General features: G+C 42.1%; 1 protein-coding gene across 11 annotated transcripts in view; it reads right to left on the bottom strand.

Moving 5' to 3' along the window:
* The window catches only part of mapk8ip3 (mitogen-activated protein kinase 8 interacting protein 3), a 125,999-nt gene that overhangs the window by 30,355 nt on the left and 71,920 nt on the right, over positions 1 to 23,724 (bottom strand). For 4 of the 11 annotated variants that reach the window (XM_060901919.1, XM_060901924.1, XM_060901920.1 and 1 more), the window contains 8 exons: positions 22,194 to 22,342; positions 20,642 to 20,698; positions 18,628 to 18,798; positions 13,479 to 13,638; positions 11,193 to 11,243; positions 4,007 to 4,093; positions 3,766 to 3,918; positions 836 to 1,001 (listed from right to left, as the gene is read on the bottom strand). In XM_060901919.1, coding sequence (XP_060757902.1) covers positions 836 to 1,001; positions 3,766 to 3,918; positions 4,007 to 4,093; positions 11,193 to 11,243; positions 13,479 to 13,638; positions 18,628 to 18,798; positions 20,642 to 20,698; positions 22,194 to 22,342 — 994 coding nt within the window. The remainder of the gene's footprint in view (positions 1 to 835; positions 1,002 to 3,765; positions 3,919 to 4,006; positions 4,094 to 11,192; positions 11,244 to 13,478; positions 13,639 to 18,627; positions 18,799 to 20,641; positions 20,699 to 22,193; positions 22,343 to 23,724) is intronic. The other 7 variants (XM_060901923.1, XM_060901928.1, XM_060901921.1 and 4 more) reach the window with 5 other exon arrangements.

Raw genomic sequence — 23,724 nt, 5'->3', positions numbered from 1 at the left:
CTAGAGCAACATATGCTCCCAACCAGACGACGTCTCTTTCAGGGAAGACCTTACATTTTCCAACATGACAATGCCAAACCACATACTGCATCAATTACAGCATCATGGCTGCGTAGAAGAAGGGTCCGGGTACTGAACTGGCCAGCCTGCAGTCCAGATCTTTCACCCATAGAAAACATTTGGCGCATCATAAAACGGAAGATACGACAAAAAAGACCTAAGACAGTTGAGCAACTAGAATCCTACATTAGACAAGAATGGGTTAACATTCCTATCCCTAAACTTGAGCAACTTGTCTCCTCAGTCCCCAGACGTTTACAGACTGTTGTAAAGAGAAAAGGGGATGTCTCACAGTGGTAAGCATGGCCTTGTCCCAACTTTTTTGAGATGTGTTGTTGTCATGAAATTTAAAATCACCTAATTTTTCTCTTTAAATGATACATTTTCTCAGTTTAAACATTTGATATATCATCTATGTTCTATTCTGAATAAAATATGGAATTTTGAAACTTCCACATCATTGCATTCCGTTTTTATTTACAATTTGTACTTTGTTCCAACTTTTTTGGAATCGGGGTTGTATAATCAGAATGATCATATGAATATAAACCTGCAGCTGACACTGCTGTCATAGTAGTACTGTTGTAGGAAATGAATAAACACCTTCTTGACCGATCAGAACTCAGAACTCAACCACACCGTGGTACAAGCAAATTTATACGTACACACTTGATGTTATTGTCAAAAATGTTGAATGCAAAAGGCTATGCTGTATTAATGAAGGGGTTAACTGATGGCCTGTTATTTCTCTGCTAGTGGGTGGTGTAACTCTCACCTGGGACACTGGAGATGCAGAGCACGTGGGCATTACACACATTAAACTGGTCAACCAGTGAGCCGGGCTGATTGGCATCGATTATGACCACCTTACTGGCTGAATGAGTGCTGGTCAGGATCCACACACGGCTACTTATCGAGTCCGTCTCGTGTAGCTCCTTAGACTGAGAGAGAGAGAGAGAGAGTGTGTGCAGGTGAGAGAAAGACACACCGGTTGGGTGAGATCTGTAAAACCAGTATAGGATAGAGAATAAAAGATTTAGCACAGGCAACAAAATCTTTCTAGCAGGGATTTTTTTTTTTTATTTCCTTGTATGTGTGTTTTAATCATTTTTTTCAAACATCACTTTGTGCAGTCGCAAACTGCATCCGTTATATAAGTGGCATGTTTCTCAACATCAGAGATCTGCACTTTTATTATTATTTTTTTAATGGATATCCCTATTAAGTACTTTCTAAAATCATTGTCGTGAAAAAAAAAAAAAACTATTACAAAAAATAGTACATCTCTGCCCCTGATAAAGCAACTGATAAAGGAAATCTTGAATAATCCAACTACTAAATTACACTGATCCATCTTTCCAAATCCTTGTTATCAATAAATTGTTCATAATTGACAAATGTTTTCATGTTTAATATTAGATTTGTTCAGCAAGTTGATATTTAGCTTAGGCCTATAATTTTTTCAGCAAATCGAGGTCATTATTGTTATTTTACTATGTATTCTTTTTTTAACTTTATGCTTTATATAAGTTGACCCTAATATTATCATTTTTATTTTAACAAAGGGAGACCCTCGAAAAACCATCAGGTTTCAGCCCTCCCCTGCATGTCTTATATTTGTTATATTTTGTTAATCCAATTTTGTTCTTGTATGTGCAATAAACAATAAAACAAACAAAAACAAAAAATTGTATAAGGAATAAAACATTATAGGAAAATAATCAATAAAAGGCCATTGCCACCCTAAAGTCGATTTTATTCCTAGAACAACATATCCCAAAATTTTATTTATTTATCTGATACAACAGCATTTTCCCAACAATTACATTAAAAGATTACATCGTCTTCATTATTTACAACAATTACATGTCTTCATCAACCATTACATTGTCTTCATCAATTTATATATAAGGGTCATTCTAGAGGCAGCACGGCGGTGTAGTAGTTAGCACTGTCGCCTCACAGCAAGAAGGTCCTGGGTTCGAGCCCAGCAGCCAGCGAGGTGTGGAGTTTGCATGTTCTCCCCGTGTCTGAGTGGGTTTCCTCCGGGTGCTCCGGTTTCCCCCACAGTCCAAAGACATGCAGGTTAGGCTAATTGGTGGCTCTAAATTGACCGTAGGTGTGAAAGTGAATGGTTGTTTGTCTATGTGTCAGCCCTGCGATAACCTGGTGACTTGTCCAGGGTGTACCCCACCTCTCGCCCATAGTCAGCTGGGATAGGCTCCAGCTTGCCTGCGACCCTGTAGGACAGGATAAGCGGCTACAGATAATGGATGGAGGGTCGTTCTAGAATTCGGGGTACATTTCGCGTCTCTGAGAGAAACCTTTTGCTATTTTCCACAAAAGAAATCTTTATTGAATCAGTTTTGAACAATAATGCAAATTATGACAAACTTTCACCAATAGTAATGCTTGATGCACATTCTAGACCCAATTTATCCATAAAACATTAACTAAATGACTCCCACCCCTCCCCCCACATTATTGGTTGTCTTTGACTCCTGATTCATCCATTCAACTTGAATAAACAGGAAGTGAGTCAGTCTAAAAGTCTGTTTTTGGGGGGCTTATTCTATTAACTGTTATAAAATCAAGTGCATAGAAAGTACATTTTCTGTATTATGTGAAATTTCAGTCATAAATATTTTTTATCCATCCCAATGTTCTTGTCAACTCCGTTGACTGTTGTAAAACCGCATAAAATCCACAAAGACTTAATAATACGCAGCACACCTGCACCGAAAGATGTCACTTCCTCTGGCGGGAAACTTCAGAAAGGTGTATTATGTTTCTTCTGTCATTAATTTGAACAAAATGTTGGGGATGCACCAACAGTAGATTAATTATCCATCAAATTTGTTACTGTGATTTTGGAATGAATCTCTCGCTCATTTTTAAAAAACAATAATATGATTAAAATCCATAAAATTCCGGTTTTATACAGGCCACGTGGTAGCTAGTTTGAGGTTAGCGTGTGGAGTTAAGACACAAAATGGTGGGGAATGTCAACTCTGTTCTCATCAATTCCGTTAATGGATTGCCTAGTTTAATGATAACAGAGTTGACAATTACTTTTATATATATATATATATATATATATATATATATATATATATATATAATCTCATTATCTCTAGCCGCTTTATCCTGTTCTACAGGGTCGCAGGCAAGCTGGAGCCTATCCCAGCTGACTACGGGAGAAAGGCGGGGTACACCCTGGACAAGTCGCCAGGTCATCACAGAGCTGACACATAGACACAGACAACCATTCACACTCACATTCACACCTACGGTCAATTTAGAGTCACCAGTTAACCTAACCCGCATGTCTTTGGACTGTGGGGGAAACCGGAGCATCCAGAGGAAACCCACGCGGACACGGGGAGAGCATGCAAACTCCGCACAGAAAGGCCCTCACCGGCCACAGGGCTCGAACCCGGACCTTCTTGCTGTGAGGCGACAGCGCTAACCACTACACCACCATGCCGCCCTATATATATATATATATATATATATATATATATATATATATATATATAAAAAAGTGTTGTGCAACATTTGCAAAACAAGTTACTTCCTGTTATCACTTATGTTACATCAGTTACAACGAGTTGTTCTCTAATCAGCCTTTTTAATTAATAAACAAAACCCTCCATCCCACCATTCATGGTATAACATGTCATGCTGTTGTGTGCCGCTGTTTACCTTCTTCTTCTCCGGTGAGCTGTGTTCGCTCTTATTCTCCCCACCGTCATCCTCTCCAGTCAGAGGATCGGTGCCATTGGCTGGTAGCTTCACTCCTGCTTCTTGACTGGATGTCCTCCAGCCAGTCAAATCCACTCCAGCAGCACACCACAGCTACACAAAGTCAGTTTGATGATTCATCCTGCGTGGTTCCTACAGTACAGATTTGCCACAAATCTCATCATCATGTACGTCTTTTTACCTTTCTGTTGGGATCCTTCTCCACCAGAGGGCGGCAGTATACAGGCACGGGGACATTTTTCATGCGGTTGTCCTCTTTCTCATTGGCCTGTGAAGAGACAAGGAGGTGGGGACAGTCACAAAGCAGCTAATGACACTGCTTCCTAAGCAGAAAAGGCCCGGGGCGGATACCGCATCATGGCCTGGTTAAGATGGCGCAGAAACACAGATCAAGAGAAGAGACAGAGATAAAGGGACACCCTTGGTGGTTAATTTAAAACAATTCAAGTTAAAGAACTAAGTCTAGTTAGAGCAGGGGTGTCAAACTTGTTTTAGGTAACAGGCTACATTACACATAGTCCAATGTCATGTGGGCTGGACCACAAATACCAAATGCATCAACTCCACCACAAACGGCTTGAACATATACAGTGGTGCTTGAAAGTTTGTGAACCCTTTGGAATTTTCTATATTTCTGCATAAATATGACCTAAAACATCATCAGATTTTCACACAAGTCCTAAAAGTAGATAAAGAGAACCCAGTTAAACAAATGAGACAAAAATATTATTCTTGGTCATTTATTTATTGAGGAAAATGATCCGATATTACCTATTTGTGAGTGGCAAAAGTATGCGAACCTTTGCTTTCAGTATCTGGTGTGACCCCCTTGTGCAGCAATAACTGCAACTAAACGTTTCCGGTAACTGTTGATCAGTCCTGCACACCAGCTTGGAGGAATTTTAGCCCATTCCTCCGTACAGAACAGCTTCAGCTCTGGGATGTTGGTGGGTTTCCTCACATGAACTGCTCGCTTCAGGTCCTTCCACAACATTTCCATTGGATTAAGGTCAGGACTTTGACTTGGCCATACCAAAACATTAACTTTATTCTTCTTTAACCATTCTTTGGTAGAACGACTTGTGTGCTTAGGGCCATTGTCTTGCTGCATGACCCACCTTCTCTTGAGATTCAGCCCATGTTTACATTAGACCGTATCAGCGGATCATCAGATTAACGTTTTTAAAACGATTAGTATGCACACAGCAACACCAATACACGATTTGCGTGCACACAGCAATACCAATACACGGATACGCTCGGCTCCGCAGGCATCCTGCGCTCCAAATCACTCCGCCCTGAACAGCGAGTGCCCTCTGGAGGGTGCGCACTCCGGCCTTGCGCAGCTCACAGAGCACGCGAGTGAAGTGAACAAGCTGTGATTCGGGACTGAGCCGCTGTGTGTGTGATCCCAGCGCATATCACTTACCACTTGCAAGTGGAAGGATGGCAAGCCTAAAGACAATCATAACTACACAATGGGCAGTATTTGCATCAGTATTTGCAGTATTTTCATACTTTTATACTCTTTAATGAAAGGTGATACAAGGCGGAAGTCCGCGCCGTTTTTCAGCAGTCGCGTCACATGACCAACACCAGCGAATCAGGAAGGTGGAGGTCACAGTGACGTTGTCCAATGAGACGCCAGCTAGAGCTCAGCACAGCGTATCCGCGTATTCTGAATGTTTACACAGCACCGGAGCTGACACGATCTGGATTGAATACGTGGACGCTGGCGGATTCCCGTTTCCCGGCGTTTCCAGGCGGTTTAATGTAAACGGACAGTGCATCCGCGAAGAAAACGAGACAGATACGGTCTAATGTAAACGTAGCCTCAGTTCATGGACAGATTAGATTAGATTAGATAAAACTTTATTGATCCCTTTGGGCGGGTTCCCTCAGGGAAATTAAGATTCCAGCAGCATCATTACAGATAAACAGAGAAAACTTCTAGATAAATTAAAATAAATTAAGTATTTACATATATAAATATAAAAAGAATAAGATATGGGGAAGAGAGGAAGGGGGGAAGAAAAAAAAAGAAGGGGGGGGCGGCAGCAGGAGAGATATTGCACTTTATATTGCACATTGTCCGGTATTGGTTATTGTTAGGCTAGTGCCGCTTTTCCACTACCAACGCGGCTGAGTTGGGCTGAGCCGTGCTGTGCTGAGTTGGGCTGAGTCGAGCTGAGCGGGGCTGTTGGAGTTGCATTTCGACTACAACTGCGCTGAACCGTGCTGGCTGGAAGTGGGTAGACACATTGGGTGGAGTTAGCGAAAGTGGGTGGATGTCACGTGATGTCGTTAGGCGGCGCAAACAGTGACATCAGTGACCTTTTAAGCGGTAGTCTCACGACCAGGATAGTAAACAATAAACATGGAGGACATGGAGTCGTTAGTGTTGCTGGTCTTGGTGCTGTGGCTTGTTGTCACCGACAACGCCAACAGATACTGGCAAGAGCGTATAGATGAGGCGAGGTGCATAAGGCTTCAGAAATTCTCGTAATTCGTAATTCTTCTTCCGGGTTTACGGTGTTTACAGATCCCAGCGTGCTCGCGGGGCGTGTGTGGGCATGTGAGGACACTCCTCCTCACCAATCAGTGCACAGGGGAGTGTCTCCTCACGCCCCTAGCCCCACTCGGCTCGCTTCAGCCCTACTCCAAAACCGTTCGAGTTTTGGGTGCTGAGTAGGGCTGAAGCGAGCTGAGTCGTGCTGCTCTGAGGTAGTCGAAACGCGAGCCGTGTCGGGCTGAAGTGAGCTGAAAAAGGGTAATGGAAAAGGGCCATAGGCTACTGTTCCTTCCCATCCTCTGTCCTCCTGTTACCCCTCCTCCCCCCCAGAGAGGAGTTGTACAGTCTGATGGCGTGAGGGACAAAGGAGTTTTTAAGTCTGTTCGTCCTGCACTTGGGAAGGAGCATTCTGTCACTGAACAGGCTCCTCTGGTTGCTGATGACGCTGTGCAGAGGGTGACTGGCATCGTCCATGATGTTCAATAGTTTGTCCATAGATCTCTTCTCTGCCACCATCACCAGAGTGTCCAGCTTCATGCCGACCACAGAGCCGGCCCACCTGATCAGTTTGTCCAGCCTGGATGTGCTGCCCCCCCAGCACACCACGGTGTAAAACAGGACACTGGCGACCACACTGATAGAACATCCACAGGAGTTTCCTGCAGATGTTAAAGGACCGCAGCCTCCTAAGGAAGTATAGCCTGCTCTGTCTCTTCCTGTATAAGTGCTTGGTGTTGCAAGTCCAGTCCAGCTTGCTGTCCAGCCACAGCCCGAGGTACTTGTAGGAATCCACAGCCTCCACCTCGACTCCCTCGATCAGAACTGGTCGTGACCTTGGTCTGGACCTCCCAAAGTCAATGACCAGCTCCTTGGTCTTCGAGGAGTTGAGCTGCAGATGGTTCCTGTTGCACCACACAGCAAAGTCCCTCACCAGGTTCCTATACTCCTCCTCTCTGTCATCACTGATACACCCAGCGATGGCTGCATCATCGGCAAACTTCTGAATGTAACACATCTTGGAGTTGTAGCAGAAGTCCACGGTGTACAGGGTGAAGAGAAGAGGGGCCAGCACCGTGCCCTGGGGTGCTCCGGTGCTGCTAATCACAATGTCAGATGTGATGTCCTTCAGTCTGATGTACTGCAGCCTGTCAGTGAGGTAGCTGGAGATCCAGGTGACCAGGCAGGGGTCCACTCGCATCCTGTTCAGTTTGTCCTGAAGCAATAGGGGCTGGATGGTGTTGAAGGCACTTGAGAAGTCCAAGAAGAGGATCCTCACTATGCCATTTCCCTTATCCAGATGCGAGTGGGCTCGGTGTAGCAGGTAGAGGATGGCGTCTTCCACACCGACACCTGCCCGGTACGCAAACTGCAGACAGTCCTGGGCATGTTGTACCTGAGGTCTGAGGAGGCTGAGGAAGAGCCGCTCCAACATCTTCATCAGATGTGAAGTGAGTGCCACCGGTCGGAAGTCGTTCAGCTCGCTGGGCCGATTCTTTTTGGGAACTGGAACGATACATGATGTCTTCCAGAGGGTGGGCACTCTCCCCAGCTGCAGGCTAAGGTTGAAGATGCGTTGGAGTGGTTCACCCAGTTCAGCAGCACAGGTCTTCAGTAGTCGGGGACACACCTTGTCCGGGCCTGCTGCTTTCCTGGGGTGAAGCTTCCTCAGTTGACCTCTGACCTGGTCTGCAGTAATGCATGGAGGAGTCTGTGTTGAGGTGGGGAAGGAGGGGGCTGTTGTGATGACTGGGGGGAGGTGTGTTGAGGGAAGGAGGAGAGATGGCTGCAGTGAGGGAGAGGGTAGGGGGGACGTGGGCTGGTTGAACGGATTGAAAAAGTCATTCAACTCATTCGCCCTCTCCACTGTCCCCTCAATGACTCTGGTCTTTGTATTGTGGCCTGTGATGGTTTTCACACCTTCCCAGACCTCCCTTATGCTGTTCTTCAGTTTCTGCTCCACCTTTCTCCTGTAGCTGTCCTTAGCTTCCCTCATGCAGCGTTTTACCTCCTGCTGTGCTGCTTTCATTGCCTCCCTATCCCTGCTCCTGAAGGCGGCCTTCTTCCTGTTGAGGACAGCTTTGACTTCTTGTGTTACCCATGGCCGTACAGTCTTAGCGGGGGAGACCACGTCTACACAGAAGTTAAGGTAATCTGTCAGACAGTGTGTCAGACCCTCTATGTCCTCACAGTGTGGGCTAAGCAGCACATCCCAGTCCGTGATGTCATAACAGTCCCTGAGGGCATCTTCCATTTCAGGGGACCACCTCCTGATGGAGCTAGTTGTTGCAGGCTGCCTTTGAACCAGGGGGGTGTACTTTGGCTGTAGAAGAACCAGGTTGTGGTCAGACTTCCCTAGTGGGGGGAGTGGTGTGACTCTATATGCATCCCTCACATTAGCATACAGCAAGTCAATTGTCCTGTTGTTCCTTGTTGGACAATCCACAGCCTGGTAAAAAGCAGCCAAAGTAGAGTCCAAAGTAGCGTGATTAAAGTCCCCAGAAATGATGATAAATGCCTCAGGGTGCTGTGTCTGCAGCCTTGCTGTGACAGAGTGAATCCTCTGACATGCAGCGGCTGCGCCTGCCCTCGGAGGGATGTAAACACAGATGGTGATCACGTGACTGAACTCCCTCAGCAGATAATATGGCCGCAGGCTAACGGCTAGCAGCTCCAAGTCCGGGCAACATAAAACTGTCTTTATGGAGATATGTCCCGGGTTACACCAGCGGTTGTTAACATAAATGATGAGTCCCCCACCTTTGCTTTTCCCGCATGCGTTAGTGTCTCTGTCGGCACTCACAGCAGTGAATCCCCGCAGGTCCACGTTAGCATCCGGTACAAGGTGTGTTAGCCATGTCTCCGTAAAGATAAATAAGCTGCTCTCCCGGTAAATCCGCTGGTTGTTCAGAGCGGAAAGCTCATCGACTTTATTCGGCAGCGAGTTCACATTCCCCATGATAACGGAGGGAATGGATGGTTTGTAGCGCCGCCGGTTGTCCATTAGCCTAGCCTTTAGCTTAGCTCCAGCCTTGCAGCCCCTGGGTTTCCTCCTCAGCTTGGCCAGGATGGGGTGTCGTATCCCGGCTCGTCCCATTGTTTACAGGGCCAGCAGCTCCTCTCTCGAATAAGTGAGAAAACTGGCTCCTGGTTGCGTGTTAAAGTTAAATATATCCATGTTATATAGTAAAACACACTATGTCTTCGTAAGAAGAGCAGAAAAGTAAAAAAAAAGGTGGAAAAAAAAGAGGTTTAAAGAGCTAAAAACTACAGAGCTACTGGAGAGGCAGCCGTCTCACACAGCGCCCATATGTCTATTTACATATGTCCTGACATTTTCCTTTAGAATTCGCTGATATAATTCAGAATTCATTGTTCCATTAATGATGGCAAGCCGTCTTGGCCCAGATGCAGCAAAACAGGCCCAAACCATGATACTACCACCATCATGCTTCACAGATGGGATAAGGTTCTTATGCTGGAATGCAGTGTTTTCCTTTCTCCAAATGCTTCTCATTTAAACCAAAAAGTTGTATTTTGGTCTCATCCGTCCACAAAACATTTTTCCAATAGCCTTCTGGCTTGTCCACGTGATCTTTAGCAAACTGCAAACGAGCAGCAATGTTCTTTTTGGAGAGCAGTGGCTTTCTCCTTGCAACCCTGCCATGCACACCATTGTTGTTCAGTGTTCTCCTGATGGTGGACTCATGAACATTAGCCAATGTGAGAGAGGCCTTCAGTTGCTTAGAAGTTACCCTGGGGTCCTTTGTGACCTTGGCGACTATTACCGGTACACGCCTTGCTCTCGGAGTGATCTTTGTTGGTCGACCACTCCTGGGGAGGGGAACAATGGTCTTGAATTTCCTCCATTTGTACACAATCTGTCTGACTGTGGATTGGTGGAGTCCAAACTCTTTAGAGATGGTTCTGTAACCTTTTCCAGCCTGACGAGCATCAACAACACTTTTTCTGAGGTCCTCAGAAATCTCCTTTGTTCGTGCCATGATACACTTCCACAAACATGTGTTGTGAAGATCAGACTTTGATAGATCCCTGTTCTTTAAATAAAACATGGTGCCCACTCACATCTGATTGTCATCCCATTGATTGAAAATACCTGACTCTAATTTCACCTTCAAATGAACTGCTAATCCTAGAGGTTCACATACTTTTGCCACTCACAGATATGTAATATTGGCTCATTTTCCTCAATAAATAAATGGCCAAGTATAATATTTTTGTCTCATTTGTTTAACTGGGCTCTCTTTATCTACTTTTAGGACTTGTGTAAAAATCTAATGAAGTTTTTGGTCATATTTATGCAGAAATATAGAAAATTCTAAAGGGTTCACAAACTTTCAAGCACCACTGTAAAATCATTCAAACTGGTATCAGCCCGCAGGTCACCTGTTTGACACCCCAGATTCAGATTTAGGTTAAAGACATACAAACATGCTCAACAGGGATTAATCAACACTGCACGCTGACGTTTAAGACAAACAACAGCCAATAGCAACCGTTTAATTATAGGCTTTGGAAAGCATTGATCAATCTGATTATCTAATCATCTAGGAATCACTGTTTTGAAGTGATTATGTGTAGTTCTTGGTTGGCAGATATCATGTGACCATTTGTGCATCAATATTGTGTTGCTATGTGCTGGAGGTGCTCTTGTAATAATCTCCATTGTATGATGTTAAACCCATCAAAGAACCTTAAGGGATCTTTGTCACACCTAAAGGGGCAGGGCTTTGGTTAGGTTTGACTGCTGGGCAACGTTTGGGTGAGATTAGGGGCGGAGTTTTAGAGGGGGCGGGGAAGGAGAGGTGCATGCTAGTCCTCTGCCGGGCAGACTTGCCTGCGGCCTCTTTCCTGCGGTGTCCTGAGCGCTGTCTGCCTGGGAACCCGTCTGTAGGAGATCACAGTTAGAGCCACGGCGGCACATGGTCACCACTGGCGACCCTGACACATACACACTCTCACCACCGTACACAAGCTGCTGATGCTCCAAGATCCACTACCTTCTTAAAGCTGAATCTGTCATCTATTTAACCAATCAATTGCTCGATATGAGCTAACTACGAGCATCATTCTATTCCAAGATTCTTGTGCACTTTTTCATTTGTCTCCTAACAACAGATATCATTAATGACTATTTTCTATCAAACAACCAGATAAAACACCAAAAAGTCACTTCAAGTTCTAAAGTTTAGCTTCATCATGAGACAGTGAGTTTCAATTCCAATGATGCCACAGCTATCTGATTCAACTCGATATTATTTGTATAGCACTTTAACAAGAAATCCAGGTCTTGATCTTGATCCGTAATGAACAAGAGAACCAGAGCAAGAGAACCAGATGCGACAGTGGCAAGGAAAAACTCCCTGAGATCTTGAGAGGAACCAAATGCAGAAAGGAACCGTTCCTCTTCGGGTGTGATTATAAATATTACTATTTTACAATTGGATACTAAAAAAAAAAATCAAACTGTACTTGCCAGCTGTGCTGTGAAAATTGTGCATGCAGACACTCATCTAAGTTTCCAAATCTGTCATTGCTTAACTCTTGATTATTTTCTATCGCGAATACTATTATTAAAAAGCTTATAATTTCTACTTTCCAAAGAAATTTATTTCATTAAGATCTATTCAGTCCTTTGGGAGTAATGGCAGGTTGAAGTTGCTACAACAGAGTGCACTCTCTGTTCACGTGACGTCGGGAAACTGCCGGTGATTTCCGAGTCACGGGAAAGTGGTCAGCTCTCACCGTTTCTGATGAAGGATTCAGCAAAATTTTCCACCTGCTAGTTTTGATGTTATGCTTCATGGGAGACTTTGAAGTGAGTTTTCAAAGCTTTACCTACTTATTTTTTTTTCAAATCAAACTGATTCCTGTAAATAAATAACCATTTTAGAATATAACTGTAGTTGTTTTGATGATAAATATTGAGGTCTTAGTGGTCGGAATGAGATTTTAAAAAACCCGAAGTCAGAAACACGAGTGTCAATTTCAATTCAATTAATGTGAAGTGTTTATTGGATGTGGCTCACGTTTTTTTTTTTCCAAGGTTTGCTAATATTAATCGAAATAATCATTTATATTCTTTAATATAAACACTAGTAGGCCCTACTTTTGAGAAATACAGAGGCCTACAGAGTACAAAGAGGGTATTAGAAATCTTTTATTACTTTTTTTATTGAATGTACTGATTTAATGGTTTTACCTAATTAGCATAATTACTACTATGAAATATTAAATGTGCACAATATGTTTTTAATAATTTTTTCAAACTTTGTATTCAGTATCCAACCATCTATGTGCCTGCCAATTTCCTTGTAAATATCTTGAAAAATAGAAACGTTATTAAGAAAAAAATATTTGATCTCATTGGTTAATGAGGCTCATTTTGGACCATGTGATCCTCATACAGAATATTACGGCAGTTTTCTAAAAATTGAGCCTTTTTTTCCCCCCCCAATCTTTGATTTGCAACATCTCAAGAATGGATAAACATATTTTAATTATGTAAAAAGCATGCTGTTCTGCATTCAATTCCGAATTCAACGAGAGCAGTTTCAAGTAATTTGGATTGAATTTGAACTTTCACCTGATATGCTTCATTATAGTAGCACTATTTGAGTACAGCTCTACTGTAGAGTATCCAGGTGAAATTATACACTAGAGGATGAGACTTGCCAGGAGAACAAGACTTGGGTAGAAGCGATGGCTAATCACAGCTAGCTCATATACACAGAAAAGTGCAATTATTGCCCTCATCCTGTGCATGAAAAGATATTAGGGCTGGCTTCAGATGTCTCAGAAAGCACGTGTTAGCCATCACCGTAGCAGATCAGTCGGTAGACTCAGGAACAGGAAAGACTCAGCTAGAGGCACAAAAAAAAAAAAAAAAACACCAAAACTGCAACACAGCATATTAACCTCAAGAAATATCCTCATCTTCCCAAATGCTTTTTACTTTATGATACAGTCCCGCTTTACCCGCTGTTCTCTTTTTCATTCCTGCTTTACCAGCATTTCTTCAAACCTGGCCTTTCATAACAGAGCTAAATGAGCCTCCATACTTCAGCAGCAGGAATGTAGGTGAGGGAAGAATGGTGAAAGGTCAAAGGTGAAGTAGTGCTACCTGTTTAAAGCGGGGTGGCACACTCCAGCCACAGGCCTGCATGAGGCCATCATCCCGGCGCATGTGTTCACGGACCTGCCGGTACTGTTCACGCCGCTGCTCCCTACGGACCGAGAGCGCCGAGTCGCTAAGGAGAGACGCAACACCATTACTGGGCAGTCTATGGAACAGAAAGACAGAGAAAAGGAGAGACAGAGGGGGCGAGCGGTCCGCAAAAGAGCGTCAGTGAGCCAGCCAGACAGCCGCATATGCAAAAGTGATAGAAAGAGAAGAGTTAGAGACAGAAAAGAAAAGAAAATTGGGGCAGTGGGTTAGAGGCGAGAGTGAAATAAAAACTGCGCAGCTCTACATCACAGACACACATATGCATGAAGAAGCCCAGCTGTGAGCACGCATGCATTGGACTGAAACGTGTACGCTGATTTGAAGTGATATTATAGATTGTACAGTACGTGTGTGTGCATGTAGCTACATATATGTTTTGTATAGCACGGGGAGCAGCAAAGCACTTCAGCTACACCAAATGAGAAAACACGAATCGAGACAAAACATTATGCAGTGTAGACAATATCAGTAATGTGTGCACAAACAAATTCACAAACATTAACAAGTATTCAAGAGTATTTGTGTATGTCGCATTCACAGAGCATTTCGAAAGTTAAATTCAAGTTGTTCCCCCGCATTTTCAAAGCGAAATAATGAGATTTTTCCCCAGTATAATACTGATCAATATTTCAGTTGTGTTGCAAATGTTATACTGAACTCCAGCCTCTGTACAAATGTAACCCATCGAAAATTAACTATTTAACAGTTATTTCACCAAATCGAGTCGGACATGAGCTGATAGCCAATGAGGCGTGTAGCACCGAGTTGGCTGTAAGCCATGTACGATGAGATTGAGTGAAATAACTGTTTTATTCTATCCACATTCACTGGATTTTGAGAAACAGAGCATTTTTATTTTTTGCAAATTCAATAATTAAAATCTTTATACAAAACGTCCGACAAAATCATTTTCGCTTAGAACGTAAACAAACTGGCGAAATGAGAGCAGCAATTTGTGGAAAATGCTATAATAATTCTTGAAAAAAAAAAGATACGTTCTTACCATCAAATACTTTCATTCCATATTTTGTTGCTTTTTGTATTTTTTGGGGGGGGCTTTCTTCTTCTTTAGCTTTTTTTGGCCAACCAACTTAAAAGGTGCTTTACCGCCACCTGAAGTGTGGAACAGGCACTATTGGGGGGTAAAAAACTATATTCTTTTAGCCATTTCTGTTTCTTTTAAAAACTTGATGATTTTTGAGGTTTTGTTTTCGAGTAGAGTTTTTATTTCGTCCTCGGTTGGTTCAGCAACACGCGCCACCATTTTATTTTTCTTTACTCACGGTATATGAGCTGATAGTCTAGTAGTAGAGTAGCCAATCAGAGCGTGCGATTGCTCATATCCAGTGAACGTGGATAGAATAATTGTGGTTAATTATTGAAAATATGGCATGATAATATTTTCTATCCATTCAGGGGGCATTTCTACTTCACGCCTAGTGTTCCTGGGATAGGCTCCGGATTCACCGTGTCCCAGCCCAGTCCAGGATAAAGTGCTTCCTGGAGGAGGACGAATAGAATTTTCTCGCAAATATTCTTCAGTTCATTTATAATAAACAATCAACAATAAACTAATTGCTAACCATTTATTCAATACAAAGGACATGTCAAGCTTAAACAAAAAAAAAAAAACAGACATGTGTGGGCTCCTGATCCGCAGCCTGATGAGGATAAAGTAGTCGTTGAAGATGACTGAATGAATGAATGTATTCTGTCACTGGTCGAGTTGCTAGAATATAAATCCCCTCCTTCCTTTTTGCTCAAGTTTTCTCAAGTAATCTGAGACTCACTCGCTAAACAGTATAATTCAACCAGGAAGATTTTAGCTAGACAATCAGCATTAACCAGTCTGGACTAGCTATTAGAAATTTTAACAAAAGACAAAATTTACATCTAAGGTTCAATAGTCATTAACGTGGTTCATTTTATTATGCAGAAGAACTCAGGGTTCACTCACGACTCCCAGAGAAGCTGTACCAACCCAAAATAATAATTTCAAATCTTTCTGTCCTATAAACCCTGGTCTTTGCTCCATTAAAACACAGATATTTACTGAGATCTCAAATAAACTATTGCTATGGATGTGCTACTGGATAAATAACGGCAGGAATGACATCACATCATAACTAAGGGCACAAAACAACATGCAAATGAGGTTTTTGTGTGTGCCAGTCGCTCTCAATAGCCATGGCGAGTTCAGATTTCAAAGAGCTCCCAGAGAAGTCAAAATGAAACTGCCATTATAGGAAGTCAGACACTTTGGAAAACACCAGTATAAACACGAGTGTGCATTTTTAAAGCTCTACATGACCGCTGCATCAGCAGAGCGAACATGTGGTGGATAAAGAAAACCATGGTAATAATAAATTTAAGGGTTTCAGTGACATTCTGATTGTTTTGAGACACTATGGCATAGTTTAGATAAATGAACACCTTATTAAGTCTTACAAAATGCTATAAATTTCCTTACAAGCAATAGCAATGGGCTTGTGCACATTTAATACCTACCCTTCAGGTGTATTAGTTTGTGTAATAAATTGCCACCACGAAACTGACTTTTGAGCTTAATAACTTCCATTATTCTATTCACAGTCACTGGATATGAGCAATTGTGCACTCTGATTGGCTACTCTACTACTAGGATATCAGCTCATATCAGTGAGTAGAGAAAAACAAAATGGTGGCGCGCATCAAGTCAGATATATCACTTTATCAAGTATTTAAAAGAAACAGAAATAGCTAAAAGAATATGTCCCCCCCCCCAAAAAAAAAAAAAAAACTCCTGTTCCACACTCGAGCCCAGTTGGTGGCAGTAATGCACCTTTACGTTGGTTTGCCAACCGCCAAAAAAAAAAACGAAAGAAGAAGAAGAAAATGGCAGAGCGTGTCGCTGAACCTACCAAGCATGAAATAAAAACTCTACTTGAAAACAAAACCCCAAAAAATACAAAAAAAAGCAACAAAATATGGAATAAAAAAAAGTATTTGATGGTAAAAATGTATCTTTTTTTATTTTTCAAGAATTATTATTATTATAGCATTTTTCACAAATTGCTGCTCTCATTTCGCCAGTTTGTTTACATTCTAAGCGGAAATTATTTTGTCGGACGTTTTGTATAAAGTTTTTATTTATCGAATTTGCAAAAAATAAAAATGCTCCGTTTCTCAAAATCCAGTGAATGTGGATAGAATATTTTATATATATATATATATATATATATATATATATATATATATATATATATGTTATTTACCAGGTGGGAGGTCTGTATGGTGAAATACCGTGACCGAGGTCTTGAAAGTACTGAGCGAGGCCCTCTGGGCCGAGGTCAGTATTCAAGGCCGAGGTCACAGTATTTCACCATACGGACCGACCTTAAGCTGGTAAATAATATATTTATTTATTTATTACCAAATTCTAACACAAAACGAGAGCGCCCAAAAGGGAAAACCGAGCCAAGGTGAGGCGCCATTTTGAATCCTCATTCACAGCTGTAATGCAAATGGCTTCCTCCTCAGTATACAAGTGCACTTCCATGGCAGGAAAAAAAAAATTACATTTTGCCACCTATGTAGTCCCCTATTTATACAAAATTGAGTCATTCAGGATTCAGCCATGTTTTTGCTCGGCGTTAGCAACAGTTAGAGGTTTTTAGCTTTCTCCTGAAATGTTTTCTTTTATTTCTTCTTCCTCAGGGGATTAAAACTCGCTTTCGCTGTGAAGACTATCCATGCTGTAAAATTAATGCTATTCTCCTGAGAAATGCTGGCAAAAATGTATAAGATTTTTGGTAATCTTATAAATAAATCTTATAAAAAAATATAAATGTTGGCAAAAAATGCTACTATGTTTGTTGTTGTGAACGAGCGAGTCACCAGAGGTCCATAACCGGGGTCTGTAACTGGGGTCCATATTGTAGGATACGGAGCCGCTCACCAGCCAATCAGAGCACAGGATTTGATGGAAACCAGACCGCAAAAAAAAAAAGTTATTCCACTCGATCTCGTCATACATGGCTTATAGCCAACTCGGTGCTACGTGCCTCGTCAGCTGTCAGCTCATGTATGACTCGATTTTGTGGAATATTAGGTGTAAAATAAATCAGTTTGCATGAAGGTCTATTTTTACCTTAAGTTTGAAATACCTCAAGTTGCATATTCATTAAGGCAAACAAAATAAAACAAAATGGACGACGCATGCTGCATTGCTAATATTTGAGATGTAATGCTCAGACTTAAAATTAAGTTTTTAAGCAGCACTGTTAAACATTTATAAGAGCTTCCTGTGCAATCTTAAAGCCTGTGGTCTGTGTAAATGTGCATAACAGTATTTGTGCCTGCACTAATTTGTGAACATGTAAATATAATAGTAGTCAAAAGTTTGAACACCCCTACTCATTCAGAGGTTTTTCTGTATTATGACTATTTTCTACATTGTAGAACAATACTGAAGACATCAACACTATGAAACAACATATGGAATGATGTGGTCAGTAAAAACGTGTTAAAAAAAAGGAAAATATGTTTCATATTAGCCCTGTGATGACCTGGCAACTTGTCCAGGGTGTACCCCGCCTTTCGCGCATAGTCAGCTGGGATAGGCTCCAGCTTGCCTGCGACCTTGTAGAACAGGATAAGCGGCTACAGATAATGGATGGACGGATATTTCATATTAGATTCTTCACAGTATCCAGCGTTTACCTTGATGACGCTTTACACATTATTGGCATTATCTTAACCAGCTTCATGAGGTAGTCACCTGGAATGGTTTTCAGTTAACAGCTGCGTCATCAAAAGTTAATTAGTGCAATTTCTTGCCCTCTTAATGCGTTTGAGATCAAACAGTAAATAATAATAATACAGTAAACAGCCTTATTCCACACCACGACCGTAGTAATCCATATCACGAACCGCTCAACGAAGTAAAGAGAAACGACATCCATCATTACATTTAATTAATAAAAATGAAGAAACCATTGAATTAGAAGGTGTATCCAAACTTTTGACTGGTACTGTCGGTGTGGGTGTTGTTGCATGTTCTCACTCCTCAGGGAAGAACTCGAGTGTGCGGTTGGACGTAGAGATCTGGCACATGGTGTGTGAGCGTCTCTGGTTGAAGCCTGCAGGAGAAGGGGATCTGTAGTGGATGTTGACGCTGGTGTATGGCCGCTTGACTGGAGGAGGGCTTGAGGATGAGCTGAAGAGACGTGCAAAGCTGGAGGAAAAGGAGAAGGTTCACAACACCTTATTTAAAGCAAATACTAGGAAACGCCACCATGAAACACATTAGAAATGTTTATACTGAACCTGCTCTGATGTACTTATCAATTCTGGTCTTAACTGGTTGGTTGGTTGGTTGGTTGGTTGGTGCTGTATTTTTGCAATTAGAGGTTGTGTACTGTTCTGACATCTAGTGTTGTAGTACTTGAGACTGGTTTCAAAACCACTTTTTGAAGATCTTGGTCTCGTCTCAGAATCAACCACATTTTTACTCAGGCTCAGACATAGAGGACTCGGGATTTTATTTCAGGACGGGTCAAGACCACAACTGCGGGGATTTCACTAAATTGCCTGTGCACTGTCTGATTTATTAGTTAACATCGTTACTGTGATTGGATGTAAAATTTCCTGCTTCAAATGCGACCGATAACGAGACTCCTTGCTAATTTGAAATTTTTCTTCCTGTTAATGGCCGTCACCCCTTCCCCACACCTCTTTACACCCATTTGTCTGGTCCTGACTTGGTCTCACCCTGCCTTGGTCTTGCTCTCAACCCATCAAAAGTCTTGGTCTCGATACACTTTGGTATCGGTCATGACTTGGTCTCAGTTTAGGTGGTCTTGTCTACAACACTACTGATGTCACAGGTCGGCATTGCTAGCACAGTCACAATGGGGTCTAATAAGAGAAAAAAATTCAGCAATCTCAAACATAGGTGATAATGGCCAAGTTTTTACTGCAGGCTCATAATACAAACGTGCAAGAATGTATTTTCTCACTCACTATTAATGAGAAATCCAATGAGCAGTGGAGACAGCAAATGCTGGACTCAAAGTTCCAAAATGCAATGCGACACACTTGGACCAACTTATTATGTCAGCTACGTCTGGCCCTGTGTCTGAAATCACTCCCTACTCACTATATAGGGTACTATATAGTGGGGATGCCATTTTGTAGTGCTGTCCGAAACGATAGTGAGGATTATTACACCCTATATAGTGCACTCAAAGTATCCCACAATGCATCACGAAAAGTAGCGTACAACGATCGTCACTAACCAAAGCACTATATCCCATCATGCATTGCGGTCGCGCTGAAAGAAATCAAATTAAAAGCCTCAAATTTGATTTAATAAAAGGCAGCGGCAAAGAAGAAAGTATTCAGCCTTGATTTAAAAGAACTGAAAGATGCAGGTACTTTGTATTGATTAATGTGGGAAATACGCTCAGTATAATATGGATTTATCACAAAAATACATGCATTTATTTATTATTTTGAAAACCCAATAGCCGACTGATCTGGTACGTTTTAATTGTGTGACAGTAATGACGTAAATACCAGCGCGACCGACTAGTGTCCGAAAGTGTTTTTTCATTTTACCAATGAGCTCACTGTATAGTCCTCTATATAGTAATTCCCTATACAGGGAGTAGTGAACAAGTGAGCAATTTCGGACACAAGGAGGGTCTTGGCTTGGCTGGCTAGTGATCTATGAGATGTCAAACATGACGCCACTGGTGATGGTATTCGCATAAAAGTTGAATATTTGAAACCCGATATGTTTGAGCAGAGTGTAGAGCTGAGGAGGTGAGAGTGTTGGACAGAATAAATAATTAAAGCGCTGATGTATTGCTCTCTTTAGGTCGAGATGAAGCGAGGGCTAAATCCCACCCACACAACTATCAGCAGGTAGTCAAACGGCATTGCGGGAAACAGTTAACCAAACTAGACCATCATGTAGCTTAAACTTAAAAAGTCGTCTTTGGACGCTGTTGAAGATCACAGGTTAAATATAAAAATGATTGTGGGTATCAGATGCAAAGAACCGACAAACTCACAACTGCCAGATGGTCGATTTCTTCTTCTCTTGTATTTGAGGACTCTCCCTAGAAGCTCTATAATAGAGACCGCAAAAAAAAAAAGAGAGAAATGAACACACACATGACCAAAGTGAGTGCATGAACTTTCAGGCATGTACTCAGTGTGTGTTCTGCACCAGGAGCAGTGTGATATACGTTTGATATACAATACCAGTCAAAAGTTTGGACACACCTTCGAATTCAGTGTTTTTTTCTTTATTGTTATTAATTAAAAGACGCTTCATGTCTTAAAGTAATGATGGATGTCGTTTCCTTTTACTTAGTTGAACGGTTGTTGACATATAACATGGATTACTACAGTTGTGGTGTGGAATAGGGCTGTTTATTGTGTTTTTATTATTTACTATTTACTTTTTGATCTCAAACACATTAAAAAGGCAAGAAATTGCACTAATTCACTTTTAATGAGGCACAAGTTAATTAAAAGCATTCCAGGTGACTACCCCATAAAGCTGGTTGAAGCTACACTGCCTTTCAGCTTTTTCAAATGTAGGTCATGAAAAGAATTTTCCCCAACACCCAGTTATTTTTGTTTAGTGGACCGAAAGCTACTGAATTTGAAATCACAGACTTCCCATTTTATTAGTTTTTTAAAAATAGAACAATTAATGGATTTAAGGCCACGTGGCCCTAAATTCTCCGCTATTTTTTCCTGCTTCACCATGACCCAATTCAAGATACTACGTCATGCATCATGTGGTGGGCTTTCCCCGTTCGCGCAAGGCATTGTGGGATACAAATTTGAAATAGGAGAGGAAAATGGAGGACGTGAATGAAACGTGAAAGACCAACTACAGTAACGGAAAGCGAGATGAAAAGATGTTATGTTCTATATGAAGGAAAGGAAACGCAGGACCAAACTAATAAATCTCGGCAGTCAGCGAGCACCTCGGTGTGATCAGCTGTTCGTTTAGTGACAGAATGATGGAACTGTCAGTGCACGGTCAAGGGTAATGCGACACTGGATACCAGCTGCCGTAAAACCCAAAAGAAGAAGAAAAAGAAGTAGGTAAATCTGCGCATGTGCACACGGACTTCCTCTGTCTGCTTGACTGCGCAAAGTGAGTGATTTCATGCACGTTATTTGCTCGGGAATCCCCTCAAATTAAATAACTTTCCAGCCACAGAATAGCCTGTTTTTTTTAAGATATTACAGAAGTAAACATATATCATAATGAACAAATTGCAGAGGGAACTAAATTTCACGGGTATTATGAAACTGAAAGGCCGTCTAGCTTTAAGATAACGCCAATAGGGTGTAAAGCGTCACGGTAAACAGTGGCTACTTTAAAGAATCTAAAATATGAAACATATTTTGTTTAACACTTTTTTTAAAATTTCCCACATAATTCCATATATGTTATTTCATAGTTTTGATGTAGAAAATAGTCCAAATACAGAAAAACCTATAAACAAGTAGGCGTGTCCAAACTTTTGACTGGTACTGTATGTGATGTATGTTTCTCCATGTGTCATAGTTTAAATGTGTGTGTGTGCGCGTGACTGTGACCTGATCATTTCAGTCCAGCGGACGGCTTCCTGCAGCTCCATCAGTCTCTCTTTGTACTGGTTACGTTCCATCAGGACGCGCGCCATCTCCACCCGTGTGAACCTGCGCCTCTGGGCCACGGCCACGTCATCCTGCAGTGAGGATGAATACTGTTCCGTGTTCCAACACCAAACAAACAAAAAAACACACACACACACACACACACACACACCGCACAAGCAGGCGGAGGTTAGTGGTTAGAAGCGAAGCTGGTTAAAGTAGCATATTTAGCTCATGTTACTAGTTATTATTCAGGAAATTAAGCTTTTTGTGAAAACGTGCCTCAGCAGCAATGAATGAAAGGAATGTGTGTGTTAAATAAACATAGCATCTAAAAGCCTTAATACGTGTTCATATTATTCAACTACCCAACTCCAGCATGTCGCAGTGATCACTGGAGACCAATGACTGAACTCGTGAATAGATTCTATACCCAAATATGTATCAAGGATGTACTGATACCATTTTAGCAAACCAATGTTTCTGGTACTCATCAATAACGATACTGAAATTAGTAACATGTTTAAATAATATTGCCTGGCTATATTTCGTGGTATATCAGATATATTCCATTCAGCTAGCATGATATTGAACGAGTCGAAGACGAATAGCTGAATGGAATATACCTGATATACCACAAAAGAAAAAAAAAAAAGCCAGCCAATTTTTTTTTTTTAAATTTTTTAGAAAAGCCTCCAATTCCATTCACAGAGGCAAGCTCATGAAGATCCTCCTGGCATACAGCATTCCTCCTAAAATAGTGCAGTCAGTAAGCGATATGTACGCCAACACCTCAGCGAAGGTCCTCTCTCCGGATGGTGAAACAGAAGCGTTCAACATCGAAGTAGGCGTTTTACAAGGTGACACCTTAGCCCCATATCTGTTTGTGATAGCACTCGACTATGCTTTGCGAAAGGCAATAAATGGTCGTGAAGAAGAACTAGGGTTTACCATACACCCAAGACGGAGCTGGTGAGTGGGCCCGGTCATAACAGACCTCGACTTCGCAGACAATATTGCACTCGAGTGGCTCAGTGAGCCAGGCTCGCTCAAACGCTGCTCAGTGGTGTGGAGATGCAATGCAGAAAGCTCGGGCTGGCCTTGAACGCAAAAAAGACCGAGGTGGTACTGCTAAACATCTCGGGCGAGGTCAAGCTGACTACTCTTGATGGTGAGGAGATTTTTGTCAAGGATGATTGGGCTCGTGCATTGGTTCATCAGGGAAGGATATTGGTGTGAGAAAGGCCCAGGCCTGGTGCGCACTCCATAAGCTGAAGAACATCTGGCATTCAAATATGGTAATCGGGTTAAAAAAGCGCATCTTCGTGGCTTCGGTGAAATCTATTCTCACCTACGGATGTGAGGCCTGGACACCGATGGTCCGGGAGGAATCGAGACTGGACGATTGCTACACATGCATGCTCTGAAAAGTCCACAATGTCACCTGGCGGGACCGAATTCCAAATGAAGTGCTGTATGGAGATTTACCACC

Source organism: Neoarius graeffei, chromosome 20 (assembly GCF_027579695.1).
Source record: "Neoarius graeffei isolate fNeoGra1 chromosome 20, fNeoGra1.pri, whole genome shotgun sequence".
Lineage (NCBI taxonomy): Eukaryota > Metazoa > Chordata > Actinopteri > Siluriformes > Ariidae > Neoarius > Neoarius graeffei.
Note: the sequence above shows the minus strand (reverse complement) of the source record. Positions and strands in the feature narration are given on the sequence as shown.